At 55.2% G+C, this 21,090-nt stretch overlaps 1 protein-coding gene across 4 annotated transcripts in view; it reads right to left on the reverse strand.

Annotated features, from left to right (window-relative positions):
• Positions 1 to 21,090, reverse strand: part of ARHGAP39 (Rho GTPase activating protein 39) — a 162,086-nt gene that overhangs the window by 33,576 nt on the left and 107,420 nt on the right. For 3 of the 4 annotated variants that reach the window (XM_042785782.1, XM_042785785.1, XM_042785781.1), the window contains exon 3: positions 9,311 to 9,391. The exons of the other annotated variant lie outside the window; for it this stretch is intronic. In XM_042785782.1, coding sequence (XP_042641716.1) covers positions 9,311 to 9,391 — 81 coding nt within the window. The remainder of the gene's footprint in view (positions 1 to 9,310; positions 9,392 to 21,090) is intronic. 4 annotated transcript variants of the gene reach the window in all.

Genomic DNA, 21,090 nt, shown 5'->3' on the forward strand with positions numbered 1-21,090 from the left:
GAGGCCACAAATCCACCGCAAAAGGGATTTTGTGGGTTCTAGCTAGTAAGCAGACGTTGAAATGAGCTTGGGACTCCCCCGCATGCTGCAATCCTCCCAGCAGTGAATTACAGCAGGGGGACTGCCTTTTCCCATGAGACCCCGGCCTTCTTCGGGCACAGCACCTTGATCAGGCAAGCAGGAGCCACAGGCCGTAAATCAATGTCTGCTCCACCGTAGATCTCCATGGGTGGCAGGGGGGGGCTGCCCTGCCGTCTCACCACAGGATACAGGGGGGTCTCTGCTCTGGCACACCTCCCCCCTCCTTTCTTCCTCCGTTCCTCCACTGACCTTGGTGTTCATGCAGCTGCAGCGACTCCTCCTCACAAGTCTGACTGCCCGTCACCATGTCCCTTCTTAAATACATTATCGCAGAGGCGCAGCTGATGGGCTCAATTTCCCAAACAGAAGTGGAGCTGACGTGGAGCTGGGGGAGCTTCGAGAAGCTTCTCACAGGGGGCCGCCCCGATAGCCCCCTCCCCTGCCACCAAAAAACTCCACCACTCACTCATCCCAGGACAGATGGCTGTACCCGGTGAGCCGTGGGCCGGCAGCTTGCTGGTGAAGGCCAGGTTGACCTTGCTGAAGGTCTACGTTAGCTTCGGTTCACTACCACAGCACTCACCTTGGCCTCTTGGCTCGCCATCAGCAAGTTCTCAAGCTACAAGGGGACGAGCCGTGGTGGGCAGAGGCTCTCCCACGAGCCCCCCCCGGGGATGAGGCTCATTAGGAACCGACCAGAAGGAAGCACAAGATCAGGGTCTCTCAAGCTGGCAGATCCACAACACAACCCGTCCCGGCAGCCGAGGCAGGCGCGGGACACCAGGCACCGCGCACGGAGGGCACGGACGCCTGCGGGAAACCGAACGCCAGATCCCCAGGAGGCAAACGGGGCTGCTCTCCTCATCTCAGATGTATGATTAAACCAATGATCCAAAATAGCCAGTTTTCTGAAGCCCAAATGGCACCGAAACAAGATGAGGTTTCTCTTCGTTTTTCAGAGGGAGAAGGGAGCAGAGAGAAGCCTTTATCATTAAGAGGAATTAGCTGCAAAATACAAAGACGCCAGAAGTGACATTTCCTTAAATAGCAGATCAATAAGGGATCTGCTTTCTTTGTCTCCGTGAGCGTGACAACAAGCTCCTACAATGGTGATTTTTAGCTCTTGCCTATCCCAAGCAGATTTCACATGCCCCGGAGCGCAGCCCGCCCCGCTCACTACGCCGAAGCCCTTCATCCTTTTGGTATTTCCAACCTGAATCGTTCATCCCTGCTACGAACACCCCTGGGCTCAGTCTGCAGCCTGGTGCCACCTCCTTCAGCTCTTCCCCCACCAGTAGACCTCTCCTCCATCTTTGACCAGGCTCTGGGACAGGATTGGCCACCTACCAAGGACTACAACAAGCCCAACCTCCAAGCCCGGACTATGGGTGTTGGGGTGATGTGCTTGACCCTGCTTCCTCCCATGGGTTCACCTCCACCCATCCCAGGAGATGGGTGACTTGGAAGCTGTTGATTTCTACAGTGGCTGTGGCAAGGCTGATTGAGTAGCTTCTCCTCTTGGAGAAGAACTTTTGGCCATGGAGTCAAGCAAGATCTGCTGCTCTGCTTCGTGTGCGAGCCACCATATATCGTCATCAGCAGCACGGTGGCTTTGAAGAACCGGTCCTGGAAGCTGGAGCTTGGCTGTTTGCTGGAAGGCCTTCAGCAGAAAGGATGGCTCTTGGCTTAGAGAGACACTACAGGTTCATTACTTGGGCACTTGTCGTGGTTTGGGCCTGGTTGGCAGCCAACCACAATGCAGCAGCTCTCTCTCCCTTCCCCTCCGGCAATGAGAAGGGACAGAGAGCCAGGCTTGGGGGCCGAGATAGGACTGGGATGGGGAGAAAATTCCCCTTTATGGTCACGAGCAAAAGGCAGACTCGTTAGGGGAAGAAAAAAAAGAATATCGATTTATTACAGACACTAACAACACATAACAGAGTAGGACAGTGAGAAGCATTGCCACATCTTGAGAACACCTTCCCCCCACCCCTCCCTTCTTCCCGGGCTCAGCTCTGCTCCCGATATCTCTACCTCCTCCCCCAGTGGCGCAGGGGCAGGCAATGGGGGGTGCAGTCAGCGCTGCCACTTCCTTCATGTTCGGTGAGGGGAGTGTCCAAAACTTGTTCCCCCCTGCTCCATCGTGGTCCCCCTCTCACAGCAGACAGTCCTCCACAAACTTTCTCTGACATGAGTCCCTCCCACGGGCCGCAGCGCTCCCCACACTGCTCCGTCATGGGTCACTAACTTCCTCCGACTGGATTCTCTCCCACGGCTGCAGCCCTTCCCGAGCTGCTCTGGCGTGGGACTCCCCCGCATGCTGCAATCCTCCCAGCGCTGAATTACAGCAGCGGGGCTACCTTTTCCCATGAGACCCCGGCCTTCTTCGGGCACAGCACCTTGATCAGGCAAGCAGGAGCCACAGCCCATAAATCAATGTCTGCTGCACCATAGATCTCCATGGGTGGCAGGGGGTGGCCGCCCTGCCGTCTCCCCACAGGATACAGGGGGGTCTCTGCTCCGGCACACCTCCCCCCTCCTTTCTTCCTCCGTTCCTCCACTGACCTTGGTGTTCACGCAGCTGCAGCAACTCCTCCTCACAAGTCCCACTGCCCGTCACCACGTCCCTTCTTAAATATGTTATCGCAGAGGCACAGCCGATTGGCTCAATTTCCCAAACAGAAGTGGAGCTGACGTGGAGCTGGGGGAGCTTCGAGAAGCTTCTCACAGGGGGCCGCCCCGATAGCCCCCTCCCCTGCCACCAAAAAACTCCACCACTCACTCAACCCAGGACAGCACTACACACTCACATTTGAGGTAAGTTACCCGGCTCACGCTGAGGATGAGGATGGTGGTTCACTTTTCAAAGCAAGACTACGGTTCAGTGTTTGGCTGAGTGTGGAAAAAAGTGCCAGGCTGTGGCAAAAAGCGTGGAGGAAGCTGGTCCCAGCTTCATGGCCTGGGCTCCAGCTTAGATTCAGGAAGGATGCTCCAGCTCCTCAAAAATGAAGCCATCAGAGAGATGGACTTCAAGCTTTAGCTGCATGGGGAGAAGAGACTGGATTTGCCTCCATTCTGCCCCATGGAGACTTGGACTTCGGACAGAGGTCCCAGCCCAGGAGGTTACACCACAGCAGTACACCCAAGCACAGTGATGAACCCTCCAAACCACTCTCCAGTTTTCTTCCAAAATATGGGATTTTAATCTCTCCAAGGAATCACCGGTATTAGGTCTGCACCTCTTTAGTACTTCTAAAGAAACGAGGCAGCAGATTGACCTTTAACTCTCAGGAACGGGCGCATTCCCTTACAGAGGAGCTTTAAGCCGTGGCCTTAACTCACAGCTGTAAACGATGAAGCCCGAGCAGAAGGAGGCAGTGGGCAAATCGAGCAGCTGGCAGCAGCACGTGTCCCCACGCGGGACAGCTGGGGCGGCCACCACGCCGCTTCTGCTGGGCAGGTGTCTCCTCAGGCAGCAAATGTCTGTGGGCACGCTTGAGACGTGCGTCTTTGTCCTTGTTGGAAGAGGAATGTGGCCTCGCAGCCGCCCTGGCTAAATATGACACCGACGGCGAAGGGAGCTTCAACCCAGAGCTGCTGAGCTCCTCCCCGTCCCCAGGATGGCTCTCGGCTATGGGATTCCTCAGGAAGCTTGGATGAATCCAGAGGTTGCAACCAGAAGGGGTTGGGGACCTTCTCCTCCCCGGTGTCATGGCTGTATTTGTTCTCACGTGCCCAGCCGCCTTCCAAGTCTGGTACGGTGGCTCCTCACCTCTGTCCCAGGCTTCTTCCAAGCTCCTACAAGCCTCCTCCCGAATTTGGTACCTGGCTTTACATACCTCTTTGCCAACAAAGCAAATTAAATCTGTTCTCTGGATCCATGTGAAGGCACTACGGCACCGACAACCAGTTAGTCTAAGCCCAGAGGAAGAAGGGCTGAACGTGGTCAGTGCAAGACTTGGACACTGAACACTCCTAGGCGCTGGGCAGTTGGACGCTGAACATTCTCCATGGCTGGAGAATTAATCTAGCAACCCCCAGAGCGCACAGCCCCTGTGAAAGCCAAGAGATGAAGACAGCCATCAAAAGTTGGCAAACTGCAGCCACGTCTCGAAACAGAGGTTGCCCAGCAGACAGAGACACAACCGCCTCCTAAACCTCAGGTGCCTGATGGGCCCCACGAGGCTCTGGGGAGCGATCAGAGACGGTGCCAGGTCTTTTGGAATCCAGCCATAATTCTCTCCTCGCTCCCATTCTTGCTTTGCTAGACAACCAGCTACGAAGTGACCCCCATTGACCACGAGATGTTGAAAACCACAAGAAGATCAAAGACCTCTCTAAACTCTCCTGGCTGGGAAGGTCCAGGACAAACTGAGGAAGACCACGTCAAGAGCATTACAAAGATCCCATGCCGATGAAGCAGCTGTTGTCCTGCTCTCCTATCACACCCCCAGCAGAAACGGGATCCATTCCTCCCCGCTCATGGGTTGGACATCTTCCCTCTCTACCAAAGAGACAAAGCCAGGGCGAGCCAGAGGGCAGAGCTGGAGATACAACAAGGCACAGACACGAGCTGCGGAGGGTGGCCACAGCTTCTCCAGCCCTGAAGCATGGAACAGGGGTTTCTCCAGTTTCTCCACGGCTTCGAAGCATGCACGTTGCCATCACTGCAGCTGGGAGCAGAAAGCAGTATGGAACAAAGAGGGTCCCAGGAGCAGAGCAGCTGTGTGCTGGGAGAGGAGACGAATTCAGAGAAGCGTTGAAGGTCCGATCTGCAGACCAGCTCTGGTAGCTTTGGAACCTCCACCCATTGGTTGGCCAACACAAGCGTGGAACAATTACGGAGACTTGGGATTTGTCCCGCAAACAGACTTTTGACAAAAACCCACTGCACGGATTAGCAGAGTTCAACCCTCTCAACGGAACCACGGGAGGAAAAAGGAGGACGTTAAGCAACTGGGCTCCAGGGACCACAAACCAGAAGGAATAAAGCGGAAAGGGCTAAGAACAGTTATTATAATTGCCTGTCTCGATGGGATTTGGATGCAAGGGCTTTCCTACAAATGCCTTCTAGACAGACGGAGCAAGACGTCATCCTCTTAATGACACCCGCTAATCTTCATTATATTAGAAAATCTCTCATAGCAATTGTTGGCAGGGAGCACCAAGCCAGCGCTGTCAAGGAAGCGGAAAAATCCTTGCCTGCTCCCGAGGATGCTGCTGCAGCTCCTGGGGCGACCCAGGCAGCTGAACCCCAAAGCTGCACTCGGGGATGACGATGCCATGGCTGAGGGTGGTCTCCCAGCTGAACCCCAGAGGACTTCTCCCACACTTTGTCCGAACATCTGCAAGTCCTACAGCTTCAGCCTTCCCAGCCAGAGGGGAGGAAGGTGATGGAAGCGAGCGGACGCGTGCTCAGAAGGGGGCAAGCCACGGCCTAGGTCTCACCAGGCTTCCTCAGCCACCGGAGACCTACAGGCGTGTTGTGTAACTCAATCCTCCGCCCCTCTGCCAAGTCCGCTGTCTGCCCACCTCTTATGTTGACCTTCGAAGGAGGCAACATGCCCTTACCATGGCTTTGAGAAGGACCTGTGGGACTAACGCATGACTTGGTGAGGAGGAGAGGGGTGGAAGGACCTGAGGAGGCTGTTGGGCTGGAGACTTGATCTCCCACCCCGCTGGGAAGCCTCCGGGATCATTTCACAAACCGGCTCCCGGGGCCGGATCCGGAGGAGCTGGGGCAGAGCAGCTCGGGGGGGGAAGTGCTTGAGGGCTCAGCCCACGCCACGCTCTGCGTTGGAGCCTTCAAAGCTTTGGTTGGGGGCCAGCTCATTTCGCAATCGCCACCGCAGCGCTGCCATGAACCCATGGGAAGCACGGGGGAAGGTGAGAGATTCCCCCACCCCTTTGCAACCTGGCCAAGGGTGCTGGAGCACCAGCCTTTCCCCAAAACCTGTCCCTGAGCATCAGCAAGAGGTGTCTGGGCTGTGCTCCTCCCACCCAGGTCTTGGCCACTTCAGGTAGAGGTACCTCAAGGGTCTTCCCACTCCCACGAGGGCCCACGCGTGCATCCCTCTGAGTCACCCAGAGGTTGACGCCAAAGTTGGGCTTCCAGGTGGCCTCCCCTTGTGCCACGGGTGCTGCCCACCATCATCCCCCCAGCAAATGCCCTTTGCACCCTCGGGATCTGCCCAGCCTTGGTCCATCCGAGGAACAGCCGCCAGTCAAGCTTTAGGAGAAGCTGAAACCAAGACCCCTTTATGCGGGGTGACTTTCAGAACACGCCGTGCACCTTTCTCCTTAAAATTAACCCCATTTAATATGAAATCATCCCCACCATTGCGAGGTAGGACCGGTGAGCTTTGATTTCAGCTTTCACGAGTGCCAGGGCAGTGTGCACGTAGCACACACATGGTTAAAAAAAAAAAAAACAACCCACCCCAGGCTCTCTCCAACTCGCTTGGCAGCCCCCAGACAGGGGGCACTTGAGACCCGTTCTTCCAGAAGGAAGTCCACTCTCAGCTAATTAAGCAAAGCTGCTAATTAGCTTCCTGGCTGGAAGCGACTTGGGGGGAGGGTGGCAAGGGCTGTCCGTGGGTTTTTACGGGGGGGGTGAAGCTGGGGTCGGGGAGAGACGGAGGCACCTCCTGCAGCAACGCGCACGCTGATGCGCACAGGTCATGTGTGCTAACCGCGCTGAAATTTAATCTTTGAATTGCTCGGGCGGGCGCGGGCATCAGCCAGCTGGCGGGCTGGGGGGGACCGTCGATCCCCCCCCAAACCCGCATCGTCCCCCGTCTCCGATTGCAGCTCGCCCGCCGTCGGCACCGCCACCCAGCTGGCGGCCGGTCAGAACCGAGCAGTGCCGAATCAGTCACCCTGTTTGCAGGAAAAAAAAAAAAAAAAAAGAAAAAGAAAAAGAAAAAGAAAAAGAAAAAGAAAAAGAAAAAGAAAAAGAAAAAGAAAAAGAAAAAGAAAAAGAAAAAGAAAAAGAAAAAGAAAAAGAAAAAGAAAAAGAAAAAGAAAAAGAAAAAGAAAAAGAAAAAGAAAAAGAAAAAGAAAAAAAAAAAACCTGCTCAGGAGAGAGTGGCGTGTCCCTGTCACTGCTCCGCGTCCCCGTCACCGGTCCACCTCGCTCGGCTGCGCCCCTGGGTGCAGGCTCAGCGCCCGCCGCCGACTCCGAGCGGAGCAGCAGAGGAGGCACCTGCACACCCCGTTCCCAAACCAAACAGCGGATCCAGGCCTGCCAAAACACCTTCCACGGTTCCTCACTTCTCCTGCCCACGGACAGGGGGTTGCACCCACCCGGCGCGCAGAAGGGATGCTTCAGAGCAAAGCTGCCCGTGGGCAGGTCTCTCTGAGCACACCTGACGCTCAAGGAGAGCTTTCTGCCAGCGAGGATAAACGCCAGACACCATTACCTTCTTCGTTTCCCCTCCTAGAAAGCTTGTTTTTTCCCCTCTCTTGCTTAAGCAGCAATTAATTCTGACGCTCCTGGGAGGTCACTGCAGAAAGCAGTGAATTACAGGGCAGGCAGGACGGCACGCGGCCAACGCCGTCGGGTGATTTTCCACTCGCACGTTGTCTTGAACCGGGATGGAGATTCCTGCAAACCGTGGAGCAGCGGGGAAGGGAACGCGGAGCATCGCGGCAAGCAAAGCAAGAGCAAGAGGTGCTCCAGCTCACCTGCACCTCCAGAAAAACACAGGAACTGGGGGTGCTGGTCAAATTCCGGAGCAACCAGGCAGACATCAACTCCAAAACTCTCAAACTATAGACTGCAGTCTATAAACCTGCTGTCTTCAAGGTAGAAATTGGGACGAACGTGGTGTTACAGCGAACGGCTTCAGGCCACCACTTGTTTGCAGGTCTCTATCAATAAGAGCATCACCCAGTGCCGGTGTTTATCCTCCCTCTTCCCACCTGATTTGATCTGGATGATGCCAGCAGGTACCACACAACCCTACCTGCGCAGGCTGGGATGGGATCAGGGCGAGATGGAGCCGGTTGGGTCGGTGGGGAGGACTCAAGAGTTTGCAGACCCTCACCACCACCTCCACCCTGGCGGGTGGTGACCAAGGGGGGACACATCTCCCAAATGCTCCGGGGCGGGATGAGGTGGGTCAGCTAAGATGCCTCGTTGGCCGCTGAGAAAGTGTGGCCAAGGAGCCATCTGGGCTGTATCAAGGGCAATTTCTCAGCCCCTTCCCTAAATCCATCCCTCCTCACAGTGCTTTGGGTTTTGAAGGCCAAAAGTTTGTTTTGAAAGCAGCGATGCAAGCGCTGGGCCAGGCTCCAGGAGCCCAGCACGCGACCGTTCCCCACCTCTGCTCATTTAATCAGACAGGCTCAATTCTGGCGGTCTTTTGCCTTGTGTGCAAGGCGTTAGTCCACATCAGTACTGGCGAGAAGTCACAGCGCCCGTGCACCTGAACCACTTGTGCAAACTCTAAAGAGGGGCATTTTGGGCTGTAACGAGGGCAAGCACGACACCGTATTATTTTCTAGCAACATAAATCCAGGAAAGCTGGAGGGGGCCGTTTGGTCTAGCACCTGAAATCCCGATCTCAGCAGGAGAATGCTCGTATCTGTCTTAAAAATGGACTCTGAAAGCAGTTGGCCCCACAGGCTGGGGGAGATGGTTTGTTTCTCAGGAGGCTTTCCCACCCCCCAGGGCCCTCCAGAGACAGGGCACAGAATCAGCCGGACAATGTAAAAATCGTAGGACAGAGCCTAGAAACTGGTTCCAGTGTGAAGAGATGTTCGAGCCACCCCCCCCCCCCCACCGTGATGGAAGGCGTTGGGGGTGCACCAGCAGCACCTGATGGAGGAACCTAAGGAAACCCCCTGGCCCAGGAGCTCACCCTGAGGTGTGACCCCATCACTGGACAGCCCCGGCGCTCCTCCTGTCCTGGTCCAGTCTCCGGTCACGGGTAGGAGCCACTCAAATGAGGACCACCACATAAAGAGGGCGGTCTCTGCTCCAAAGAACCATCAAAATCTAGCTTAAGGTTTATTTAAGGGTGGTGGTAAAACTAAAAAAAGGGAACGCATGAAGGGAAGGGGACGGGGAGGTGGATCAGAAGAGCACAAAGAAAACGTCGGCGTTATTCACTGCCCCGACCCTGCAGGTCAGCCAGTAGCACACGGGCTGTTCCCCCACCCCCACCTCGCCACCGAGGCCACGTTGCAGACCCCAACCCCGATACCGGAGGGAAATTTTGGCTACCTGTAGTGGAGGAGTTGACCTTCCGCACTGTAATCCCGATAAATGTCATATTCTTTCTCAAACACTCCGGAAGGCGACGAACTGCAATACAGGAATAGCGAACAAGGAGTTACCAACGGTGACGGCCACGCGCGCGTACGCTTATTCAAGTCTCCTTCGCTTTAGGATTAATGAAGACGCCTCCAGAGATGGGCTCCCAGTCCCCGTTAGTCTGGGCTCTGCACTCAGGATCTACTCCCACCTCCTCGCTTCAGGCTCCGAGTCACTCATCCGTCGTTGAGCAGATGATGACCGAGCCCTCCACGGCTGCGCTCTCCAGCTTCATTTCAAATCCAGCGAACGCCACAATCGCCCTCAAACCATTAGTGTATTTGCGAAGAACAGCCGTAGAAGTGCCTGGACAGAGCCTAAACGTCTCACACCTTCGTCCCACCCACGGTCCTTTCCAAGTGCGGCCCTTCCTCCCGCACTGCCCTCGCTCCTCGCTCGCCTCAGATGGTCGGAGCCAACGCGGGCGGAAGGCGGCAAGCCCCAGAAAAGTCCTTTTTTTTTTGGGCACGTTTTCATCTGCCACGTTGCAGTCAGCTTCATCTGAGCCGGCGGAGCCCTCGCTCCCTGAAGATCACAGCACCAACAGCTACCGACCTATTCCAGGAGACGCCTTACCCGCTGGAGAAACATGGAAAAAAGCGCCCGGAGGGGCAGGACGGCAGCTCCACGCTGCTTTTTGGACTATCGCCCGCCTTAAAGCCTCTCCAATAAGAGCAAACCCACTCTTGCTCCACATTCCCTTCGCCTTCACGCCTGCCCAGCAGCCTAGCATCCACGCCGAGACCCTCCAACACCCCGCAACGAGCCACGCGACCAAGTCTTTGTCTAAGGGCAACTCTTTCCAATATTGTTCGTACTCATTGCCAATATTTGCTCAATGAGCACAGGAAAGGGTTGGTTTACTTACTTACTTACTTACTTACTTACTTACTTACTTACTTATTTATTTATTTATTTATTTATTTATTTATTTACTTATTTATTTATTTACTTACTAACTTACTTATTTATCTATTTATTTATCTATTTATTTATTTATTTACTTATTTATTTATTTATTTATTTATTTATTTATTTATTTATTTACTTACTTACTTACTTACTTACTTACTTACTTACTTACTTACTTATTTATTTACTTACTTACTTACTTACTTACTTATTTATTTATCTATTAATTATTTTTTCCCTTAACAGTCCTTCACTGTGGAGATGCGCAAACTGTTCAGAAAACACAGGGCACTGAGCATATTATCAGCAATTTGCTCCGCATTGAAACGTGCCAGCAAACATCTGGAGAAATAACTCCGTAGTTTTCGAAGAAACAGTGTTAACCACCCCCCCCACCCCCCCCCCCCCCAAAACGTACACATTAAGGCGCTTGTGTTAATAAAATTCAGATCAGATGTTGGTTTCAGAAGAAGAAAAAAGGGAAAGAAACAAATCTTCTTAATAGGATGGACCTCAAAAATTTTATTCAAGCAAGAGGCAATAAAATTAAGCTTCTGTCAAAGCTAATTTTAATGAGATTTCCGAGCCCTGAAACGATGACTGCGTTGAATTGTTTAATCCCTTTCTCCTCTCAAGTGCACGTGAATGAGGGCTCCTCCTCCTCCCCGAGGCCCAGTGTCCTCGCAAGGGAACGGCGCCAGCTCTGACACCCGGGGCTGCGCCCAGATCCGTGGCTCCAGGATCTCCTCCCCAACGGGCCAAGGCCTGGAGGGAAGGGAATTAACGCTGAGGGAGCTTCCTAACGAAGAGCCCCCGCCGCTGGAAGAGGTTGACTGAAGAGAAAGGCGATGGACGTTGGGGCAAGACCTTCCGGGAAGTTCTTGTGATCAAAGCCGAGCAAGGGGAAGACCCTCGCGGCGGAGAGCATGGTAGCACCCCTGCCCAACCACGGTCCCGAGAGCCGGCGAGGGCTCTGTCGTCTGGGCAAAATTCAGCTGTGGGAGCTGAAGGGAGACCCCCCCCCCCCTTTTCCCCCAAGTTCCCCCAGGAACCAAAGACTTCAGGGCCACCTTAGCTTCCCTGCCCAGAACCCGTCCGTTTGCCCTGCTTCACGGAGCTTTTGGAAAGATGTGCAAGGTAAGAAACGATCCCCCCCCCCCGGGTCAGAGCAACGGTGCCTCCAGCCCAGTGCTCTGCTTCAAACCATGGCGCCAGGAGATGCTGTTTATGGAGAGCTCGTGGCCCCAGCCGCTGCCTGCAGTCCGTGCCCTCGTGCCCCCCCCCCCCCCCCCCCCCCCCCAGCACCCGATCCTTGTCTTAGGGGCGACGGCAAGGGGGTGTCCTCCAAGTCACCCCACTTCAGAGACGTCTGCGGACCAGTCGTCTTGAATTTGTTTAAACCCTCCCCGAGCGTGCAGCGCTACCAGCCCCCACAGCTTCCCACCGCAACAAATCCCCGAAGTTTGCTATCTGCTGCGCACCCCTTTTCCCTCCCAGAAAATCATAAAAAAAAAAAAAAAAAAAAAATCACCTGATTATCATCAGTCCCTTTTGGCCTCCTATTTTTCAAAACACTTGCAAGTAAGGGCACTGAGTACGTTCCCTTGCATCTCACGGCAAACCCTCTCAGCTAGAGAAACGGGAATCTGGGAGCAAGGATGGGATGAAGTCTCCCCCGGGGCGCCGGCTCCCAAAATCTCCATCTCTTTTTCATGCTCACCTGACAGAGAGGATCTGAGGAGCACAGGGCAGCACCGCAAGCATCTGGCCAGGCCGTTACCAGAAAACAACGAGCCGACCGTAAATTCCCAATGACGACGTCGGCTGCTCCTCGGCCAGCGCACGGCTGCTGGGATTTCAGACGCTTTCGTGCAAAGGTCCTTCCAAACACAGCAAAAGCTGTTGAAGCGGCCGCAGAGTTATGTGGCTTTTAATATTCTGGCCCGTGCCAGCTGGATGCAGGAGGTGAGGGATGTGTGAGCTCGTAGGTGAATGGAGGTTATTCACATCTGGCTTCCAACCCTGGTTGAAATATCTCAGGGGGGGAGATTCTGCTCCCAGTTTGATATTTCATGCAGCACATGGTACAGTGCAACCCTTGTCTTAACTCCTGCACTTTCCATCCCAGTATGAATTTGAAACTGGAGCTCCAAAAACATGCCCAGGAGCAGGGACAACCCGTGAGGCCGGTGAGATGGAACAGCTTAACGTGGCCTGTTCTCAAACACACATGCTGACTTGACGTACTGTCTTGGGTTGAGTGAGTGGTGGAGTTTTTTGGTGGCAGGGGAGGGGGCTGTCGGGGCGGCCCCCTGTGAGAAGCTTCTCGAAGCTCCCCCAGCTCCACGTCAGCTCCACCTCTGTTTGGGAAACTGAGCCAATCAGCTGCGCCTCTGCGATAACGTATTTAAGAAGGGATGTGGTCAGGAGCAGTGGGACTTGTGAGGAGGAGTCGCTGCAGCTGCGTGAACACCAAGGTCAGTGGAGGAACGGAGGAAGGAAGGTGGGGGGAGGTGTGCCGGAGCAGAGACCCCCCTGTATCCTGTGGGGAGACGGCAGGGCGGCCCCCCCCTGCCACCCATGAAGATCTACGGTGGAGCAGACATTGATTTACGGCCTGTGGCTCCTGCTTGCATGATCAAGGTGCTGTGCCCGAAGAAGGCCAGGGTCTCATGGGAAAAGGCAGCCCCGCTGCTGTAATTCAGTGCTGGGAGGATTGCAGCATGCGGGGGAGTCCCACGCCGGAGCAGCTCGGGAAGGGCTGCAGCCGTGGGAGGGAATCCAGTCGGAGGAAGTTAGTGACCCATGACGGAGCAGTGTGGGGAACGCTGCGGCCCGTGGGAGGGACTCATGTCAGAGAAAGTCTGTGGAGGACTGTCTCCTGTGAGAGGGGGACCACGATGGAGCAGGAGGAACAAGTTCCAGACACTCCCCTCACCGAACATGAAGGGAAGTGGCAGCACTGCCTGCACCCCCCATTCCCTGCCCCTGCGCCACTGGGGGAGGAGGTAGAGATATCGGGAGCAGAGCTGAGCCCGGGAAGAAGGGAGGGGTGGGGGGAAGGTGTTCTCAAGATGTGGCAATGCTTCTCACTGTCCTATTCTGTTATGTGTTGTTAGTGTCTGTACTAAATCTATATTCTTTTTTTTTCTTCCCCTAACGAGTCTGCCTTTTGCTCGTGACCATAAAGGGGAATTTTCTCCCCATCCCAGTCCTATCTCGGCCCCCAAGCCTGGCTCTCTGTCCCTTCTCATTGCTGGAGGTTGCATTGTGGTTGGCTGCCAACCAGGCCCAAACCACGGCACATACATTAACACCTTGTAATCTTTAAAGAAAGTTCTCTTAGGCTGCCACCTCCTCCTTTTGAGATAAATCAACTAAACACTCACTGAGCAAGGTCTCGCTGACACACAATCCACGCTTTAAGGTACGGTGTGGTCGAAAAATGCCGGGCAAAGTGGTAAGACCAACATCGACTGGAAAGCTTCAAATTCATTCCACCAGCAGAGCCGGCTCAGGAGTCAAACCGCTGCCGGCACGCTGTGGGTGGCATGGCTCCTCCTTCAGGTACTGATGAGTCAGGCTTGGCGCCGTTATCGTCGCAATCAGCTCTTACCAGTGAAGCTGCAAATGAGATTGATAGCAAGGATTGCATCCATCTGCAACATCACGAGCTGCAAGCTTCAAGGTCAGGGCGGACGCAGCAGCGTTAACGCCCGGGACATCCCCTCTGCTCTTCTGTACCTTACAGCAGATGAGAACTCGCTCCCCCGCTGCCACTGCTAAGGTCCCACTTGTTATTTTCGGGGTGATTTTAGCAATTTCTGAACAAGAAGATGCCAGGACACCAGGGCACATAGATTGCCAAGACCAAAAAAAGACCTGGCTAGCTGACCCGTGAACTTCAAAACGGAGGTCGGGCTTCTGTTGGAAGGGAATGTCGCACCGCAAGCAGGAGGCAATCAGGGAACCGGTGTCAGGCTTTCTACCAGATAACCCGTCCTGGTGGCCAGAGGTGCTGAGGGATGCGGAAGTTCACAGCTACCTAATTGTGATGTTTCATCTTTGATAACTGGAAGACATTCTGCAGCCCTGTGTTTGCTTCTGGGTCTCAGTTACTGATCTTTGAGACGCAGAGATCTGCTCCATCTCTACTGGGAGCCATGGGCAGGACGGACCAGGCGTCTCCGCACCTCCTGTGTTGAACAGAGCAGGCAGGTAGGGTCCCTTCACCTTCAGGGGGAGATTTTGGGGGTGAGAGGGCGTTGAAAAGAAGCTTTCCAGAACAAAAAGCCATCTCCAAGGTATCGCAGCGTGCGCCGCCCTAGTTCGTCTGGGTCCCAGGAGGTGAAGCAGCTGGTGCCCATGGTGCACTAGACCCAGCCTGGAAACACGGAAGCTCAACGTGATGGTGGTCAGGGAGCTGCCAAAGGCCACACTGCATTAATTATGGAAATGGTGATTCATCAAGGGGAGCACGACACGTGTGCTGTCATCAAAAGCACGGACACGGCAGGCCGTGACACTGCACGTCATTTTTATGCTTGCTAAAAGTGCCTCTCCCTGAAGCCGTGATGTCTCAAGGGAGACAGGAACCAAAGATGCCACCACCCCACCTGGGACCTGGTGAGGGAGGGGATTTCTTCTGCAGCGAGGGTCCGTGTCCCCAGGAGGTGGGAGAGGGACAGACCAAGGAGCAGCTCCCATCCTGGTTGGGCTCAACACGCTAAGCCTCGACTTGTAGAGCCCAGAATTTAATCCTTGGTCTTGCCAATAAAGAAAACCAGTCTCCTTTGCCTGCTCGTTTTCCTGCTGAAATCTGGAGCCTGGTGTGGAGAAGGACCCCTGCAAGAAGCCGAGGGTGCTGCCTGGAGCAAGCTGGGGTGCTGCGACATCCACCCAGCCTACAAAACCAACAGTAGCTCAAGACTTGCCCTGCCTCCCTGCCAGGCCAGGGGCTGGTTAGCTGGGGAGAGTTGGCTCAGATTTGGGAAACAGCTTAAGTACAGGCAGCAAATCCCTCTGGTGAAGCAAGTGTTTTTGTCCAAACTGAGCAAAAATACCTCTCCTGCTGCAGGAACGTGGAAACTTGTTAAACCACCCGGACTCTCGGCAGACAGACTCAGCCCTAGAAAAGCAAAGATCTCCACGGTTTCAGAAAGGATTGGTCATGGGGGCTGAAAGCTCACACACCCGAAAGCTTGCAGACCTTCCAGTAGTGCCACCAGGACGATGCCTCTGCAGACAGAGGTCCTCTTGGGGACCTCGACTCTGATGTGACATAAGCTATGGCATGGCAGCCCCAGGAGCGCGGCACGGCACGTGAAGAACGGCACAGACCGCCACCCAGACTTTGCTTAGGCCTTGCTTTAGCCCCACCAGATCCTCATTTCAGTCTAACTCTGGAAAATCCTTACTGGCGTGGAGCCTGGAAAAGCCCTGCTCGAAGACACAAACCCCGCAGGCCTGGTTCAGAAGCACAGCACGCCGCGCAGGGCGCAGGCAGAACGACGCTCTCGCGAGGCCAAGCGGCTCTTTGCCTTTTTTTTTTTTTTTCCCAGTGTAACTAAGAACTTTTCATCGTCCCACCCGCTTCAGCAAGACCAACAGCAGGAGCCACCCCACAACTGACGCCCGTGCACGCCGTGCGGCGTCCAAGCTCAGGTCCGATTTGGGCCGGGCTGCAAAGTCCCGTGAGCAAAACCTTTTCGATGCTTCGTTCCCTCAGCAGCACAAGGCAACTCTGCTCCACCATCTCCGCTTAGCTAACGGGCATGAAAAGCCCGTTAAGGCACAGGATAGAGACAGGTATTACAGAAAGCGCCTTAATCATAGAATCCTCGAATGGTTTGGGTTGGAAATGACCTTTAAAGGTCACCTAGTCCAGCCCCACGGCAATGAGCATCTTCAACCAGATCAGGTTGCTCCAAGCCCCATCCAACCTGACCTTGAACCCTTCCAGGGATGGGGCATCCACCACCCCTCTCTGGGCAACCTGGTCTAGTGTTTCACTGCCCTCATCATATAAAATATCTTCCTTTTAATCCGCTGGCGCTGTTAGTCTGAAGCACAATTCATAAGGTGTTGGCTTAAAAACCTTGGGAAAATAGCTTACTGGGGGCGGGGGGGGGGGCAGGCAAAGGGTAGAGGACAAATGCCCCGTCGCAGCGCTGCCCATGGGAAGGCAGGCTAGCAGGAATCTAACAGCGCTGCTGCTTAAATATTAAATAGCTGGCAGGCCTGCTCCCCCGGCTCTCCAGCAAGCCCCACACCTGCTGCTTCCAGCAGCTATTCACTGACGCCGAAACCTCAGTGAGTGACTCGACTCCCCCCCCCCCCTCGGAAACTCGGCTTGTCTTGGAGGAGGAAGAGCAGCCGGCTCGGCCACCCCCGGGGTCCGCGCGGCCAGCGCCCCGTCCTTCCTGCAGATCCCTGCGGAGATCCCCCCCCCGCCGCCTCCGGGCATCGGCGGAAACCTCGGCGGAGACGGTCCAGACGTGCCAGAGGCCGCCGAGTTAAGCGAGGACGGGGATGATTACTGCTGACGGGAAATGAAACCCATTTAAGAGGAAGGCAGGTTGTGAAATGGAAGTTGGACGGGCGCGTTTTGGGGGGGGGGGGGGGGGGGGGGGGGGGAATCGCTGCTCTCCCCAGCTGCGCTCACCCCCTCCCATGAGCCGGAGCGATGCCGGGCACGGTGGATGTGTCGCACCGGAGAGATGCGGATGCTTTAGCCCATGCTGTTTGCGTGAAAACACAAATTGATTCCTCGCTCATCTGCTCTACCCACGGAAAAAATCTGGGGAGAAAGGGTGAAGGGAAGAGGCTCGCAAATACCTGGGGGGGCTGGCAGCAGAAAGGCATCTCCGCCCAAATACCCCGGTGACCCCGGCCGCAGGGAGCTGGAACATCTATGAAAGCTCTTCTGGATCATCCCACTTACACCCAGCTCCGCCACAGGAGCATCTTTAAACAGCTCATGGTGTGTAAGGGCGGGCTGAGAGCAGCATTAACGCCCAACGGCTTGAAGGTCACCGCTCCGGTCTTTCAGCGGGGGAGAAAGTGACCCTACACGTCCATCCCGCTGGGAGAAGAGCCATCACCCCTCCACTCCCACCGCCTGCACCCGTGACATGGTTGAGCAGATCCCAAAGCCGCTGCGGCAAAACAGGAGCCCAAAACCTGCCCCATCCTTGGAAGAGGTCAAGGCCGTGTTGGACGCGGCTCTGAGCAACCTGCTCTAGCAACCTGCTGTCCCCGCCCGTCGCAGGGAGGTTGGTGCAGATGGTCTTCAAACGTCCCTTCCAACCCAAACCACTTGATAAAAAGGCGTGTTTTTCTGAGGTTAAGCCACCTTTCCTCTGTTGAAGGGGTCCTCCTGATGCCTGAACAGCCTGGCTCCATCTCTGCTGCACGCCAGCATCTCCACCGTGGTGGTGGGGACGGGCCCGACAGACAACGCTGATTATTTTTTTCGGGGGGGGGGGGGGGGGGGGGGGGGGGGCAGAAAAAGCACCTTCCAAATCTTGATGTTAAGCCCAACCTGGGAAACCAGGCTCTGTAAGGCCAGCCGTGAACCTGGGTGCAGCTTGGCACAGGTCGGTGCTGCTCGCTGAGCCAAACCTGGTCCTTCGAAGCCTTCTGCTCGCAGCGGCATCCAAGCAGGAGGAAGGACAGTAGGAAACCAAGCGCCGGCTCTGCCTGGAACACACCTCCAGGTACAAGAAGGAAGGTTGGAAATAGCACAAGGGAGGATAAATTCTTTGCCCAGGCGGCACAGAACGCGCATGCCTTGAAAAAGACTTGGGGGGGGGCAAAAAAAAATAAGCCCCGCAACTGCTGTGAATCACCGTCCCCAGCAGGACTGAACACCGCGTTTTTACGGGCAAAGCTGACCACCTATTTCGTTTTGCCGGCTCGCCGGGCTCCCAGCGGGGCTCGGCATCAGACGGGTGTTGGGAGCTGCTGGGAGAGTGGTTTTGGCAAGACCCCCTGCAGCAACAGCTCCATCAGCTGCGGCTGCGAACAGCTCTCGGGTGCTTTTCACCTGGCGTTGCCCAAACCGCCCGTCCTCAGCGTCGGCCGAAACAACCGACGGGAGAACATCCGAAAAGGGGCACGCGGAGCTTGATCCTGGCACCGGGAACAGAGGGAAGGAGCCGGCAGCAACCCCTGTCTGATGGCTTCAGCTTCCTTTGGTGCTTGACGGGGACTAAGTGGGCGACTGGGGGGGGACGGTGCGGGAGGGAAGGGTGATGATTTGGAAGGGTCCGGGGACCCCGCTTCCCCCCGCTTCCCCCGACGTCCCCAGCACGGCCCCTGATGCTGCGAGTCCGAATCCTCCCCTGGCAGGGCATCACGCCTGCTTGCCAGGAGCCAGGCGCCTGGAAACCATCGAGCATCCCGGGAGGGCGTCTGCTCGCTCCTGGCCCAGTGCACCACGGCACCGCGTGGAAACGCTGCTGCCGCCGGCAGGCTCAGCTGGAGATTTATATATATATATATATATTTTTTTTTTTTTTTTTCTGTCATATTCAGCCCCTCCCAGCAGACCTGAGGCATTCCCAGAGCCCCTCGGGCGCAGGCAGAGTTAGACCAAAGTACAGGATTACCCACACGCCCACGCCCGGCCCGGGAGGGCTCTCTGAGCATCCTCGCCTTTGCTCCTTTAAAAATTATAAGCACAAGTTCCTGAAAGGTTACGCCTCGAATAAACCCCGAGTATGGGAGCACCCTCTTACCAGGAGATAAACTGGAAGATTAAGGACTTTTCTTCCTTTTTATTTCTGCCCCGGGTGGGTGCAGTGGTACCCCCGCCCTGGAGGGTTGAGGATGTGCAGAAGACATGACGGACGCTGGTTTTAGCTGTCCCAAAGGCCAGGCCAGGCAGCGGTCCCCCACTTCTGTCCTCACTTCAAGCTTACTCCCGTGATTTCAGCTGCATTCAAGTTTCCACTGAAGAGACCAAAACCCCTCAGAGCAATTTTGTGAGGCTTCAAGGAGCTGACCCACCGCTGTCTGTACTTCTTCCAGCCTGATGTTCTCTGCAGAAGGAAAATTGGGTGTTGCTACAGCCTGGCTGCACCGAGGAGACCTCTGCAGATAAGCAAACGATCCCATTAGTTCATCGCTACCTTGACACCGCACAAATGGGATGCAAACAGGTTTTTTTCTTTTTTTTTTTTTTTTTTTTTTTTTCCCCCCAGCAAAAGCAGCCCCTACAAACCCCTGTGCTTGCCCTGGCTCAGCATGCCCGGCTTATCAGAAGATAAGGCTCTGTGCTGATTTTGGGAAGGGGGCAAACGTTTCTCCAGGCTGGTGTCTTGCCTTCAGGGCGACGGTGTCTGCTCTGGCTGTCACAGTGCTCGCCGGCCTGTGGTTTCCCAAGGAGATGGTCTTCTCCCCCCTTCACCGTTCTGGGAACAGCCTCCTCCTCCTCCGCAGCAGCAGGGCGTCGGCAGAGACGTACAGCAGCATCCCCGGGAGAAATTTGGTAGGAAAATAAGGATTTCCTTCTCAAACCACAACTGGAGTCGGGTCACTGCCGAAACAGGCCCACCAAACCCAACGGGCGAAGGCTGAACTCTCTGCAGCCTTGCGTGATGGACAAACGGGTTCTTCCACCGTCATCAGTGAGGTCTGCACACCTCCAGACGTTGAGTCCCACTCCTCCAGACCCCAGGTCTGATGGATACAGAGGGTTTTCAGCTCTGTGTGGCTCTCTGGGACTGGGGGGGGAGTCACAGCACCGATGTGCATCAAGCCCCAAACCCAGATGTCGGGCTGTTGCCGCAACAGCAGCACCAGACCCGGACCATACATGCCCCAGGCTGTGGACAGAACCCTCAGTTGTTCTTTACAGCTGATCTCCACCGAGCAATCCACAGCTGTGTAAAACAGATGGGGAGATGCTTGGGTGGCCATCGTCGGGTAGAGCATAGCTGCCAAATCAAAGCAAGCGTCTGTGAAGATGCGGGCTGAGGATGAGAAGAAAAACTGCAGTGGCGACCCTGGAGCAAAGTCTCCTTCTTCCAGTGCTTCCAACAGCAGCAACGAGAAAAGTGAGAGCACACAAAAAGCAAGACATCGTCGGGCCACCACCACTGGGGGCTCAATCCCCAAAACGACGTGCCCAATGGCACGTGTGATGCTCAAGCCACCACCGAGATGCCCAGTACTGGCACAACCAGCCGGACCTTGTTCGGAGGAACGTCTCCGTCCTCGCTCCAGTGACCCTTTCAAGAAAACAACTTGGCGAAACTGGACACTTGGAGGCTGCTGCCTTGGCCAGAAAAGGAACAGAAGGGGGCACTTGCTGCCGATTTTAGCATCTGGATTTACACGGGATGCCAGGAGCAAGTAAGTGAAGTGATGGTCATGGAGTCGCTGCATCGCCTGGTGAAGCCACGGATATCTTGACAGCTAGAGGCCAACCCAACCTCAAAATAAACGGTCACAGAAAAGGTTGCAGTGACAGCACCTCTCACTGATGGGTGCAAAGAGGAAGCAAAGAGGAAGCAAAGAGGTCCTCCTCCTTCACCAGTTTAGTTAACGTAGTACCAAAGGCCTATTATTCTGCTTTAAAGGAACCTAAATCAAGAATCGATCGGCTCGAGTGAAAACCGAAGCAAGGCAATCAAAGAAAAACTGACCTTCACAGGTGGGTTTCCTGTGATGTTCCCACCAGGCTTCACTTGGGCGGCGAGCTTCACCCAACCTCAGCCAAAGGCTGCTCTCCTCCCCCGGGAAAGGACGGAGCAGAAGGGAACGCGCGCTCG

Source organism: Tyto alba, unplaced genomic scaffold (genome assembly GCF_018691265.1).
Source record: "Tyto alba isolate M040663 unplaced genomic scaffold, T.alba_DEE_v4.0 Super-Scaffold_9, whole genome shotgun sequence".
In the NCBI taxonomy this organism is placed as follows: Eukaryota; Metazoa; Chordata; class Aves; order Strigiformes; family Tytonidae; genus Tyto; species Tyto alba.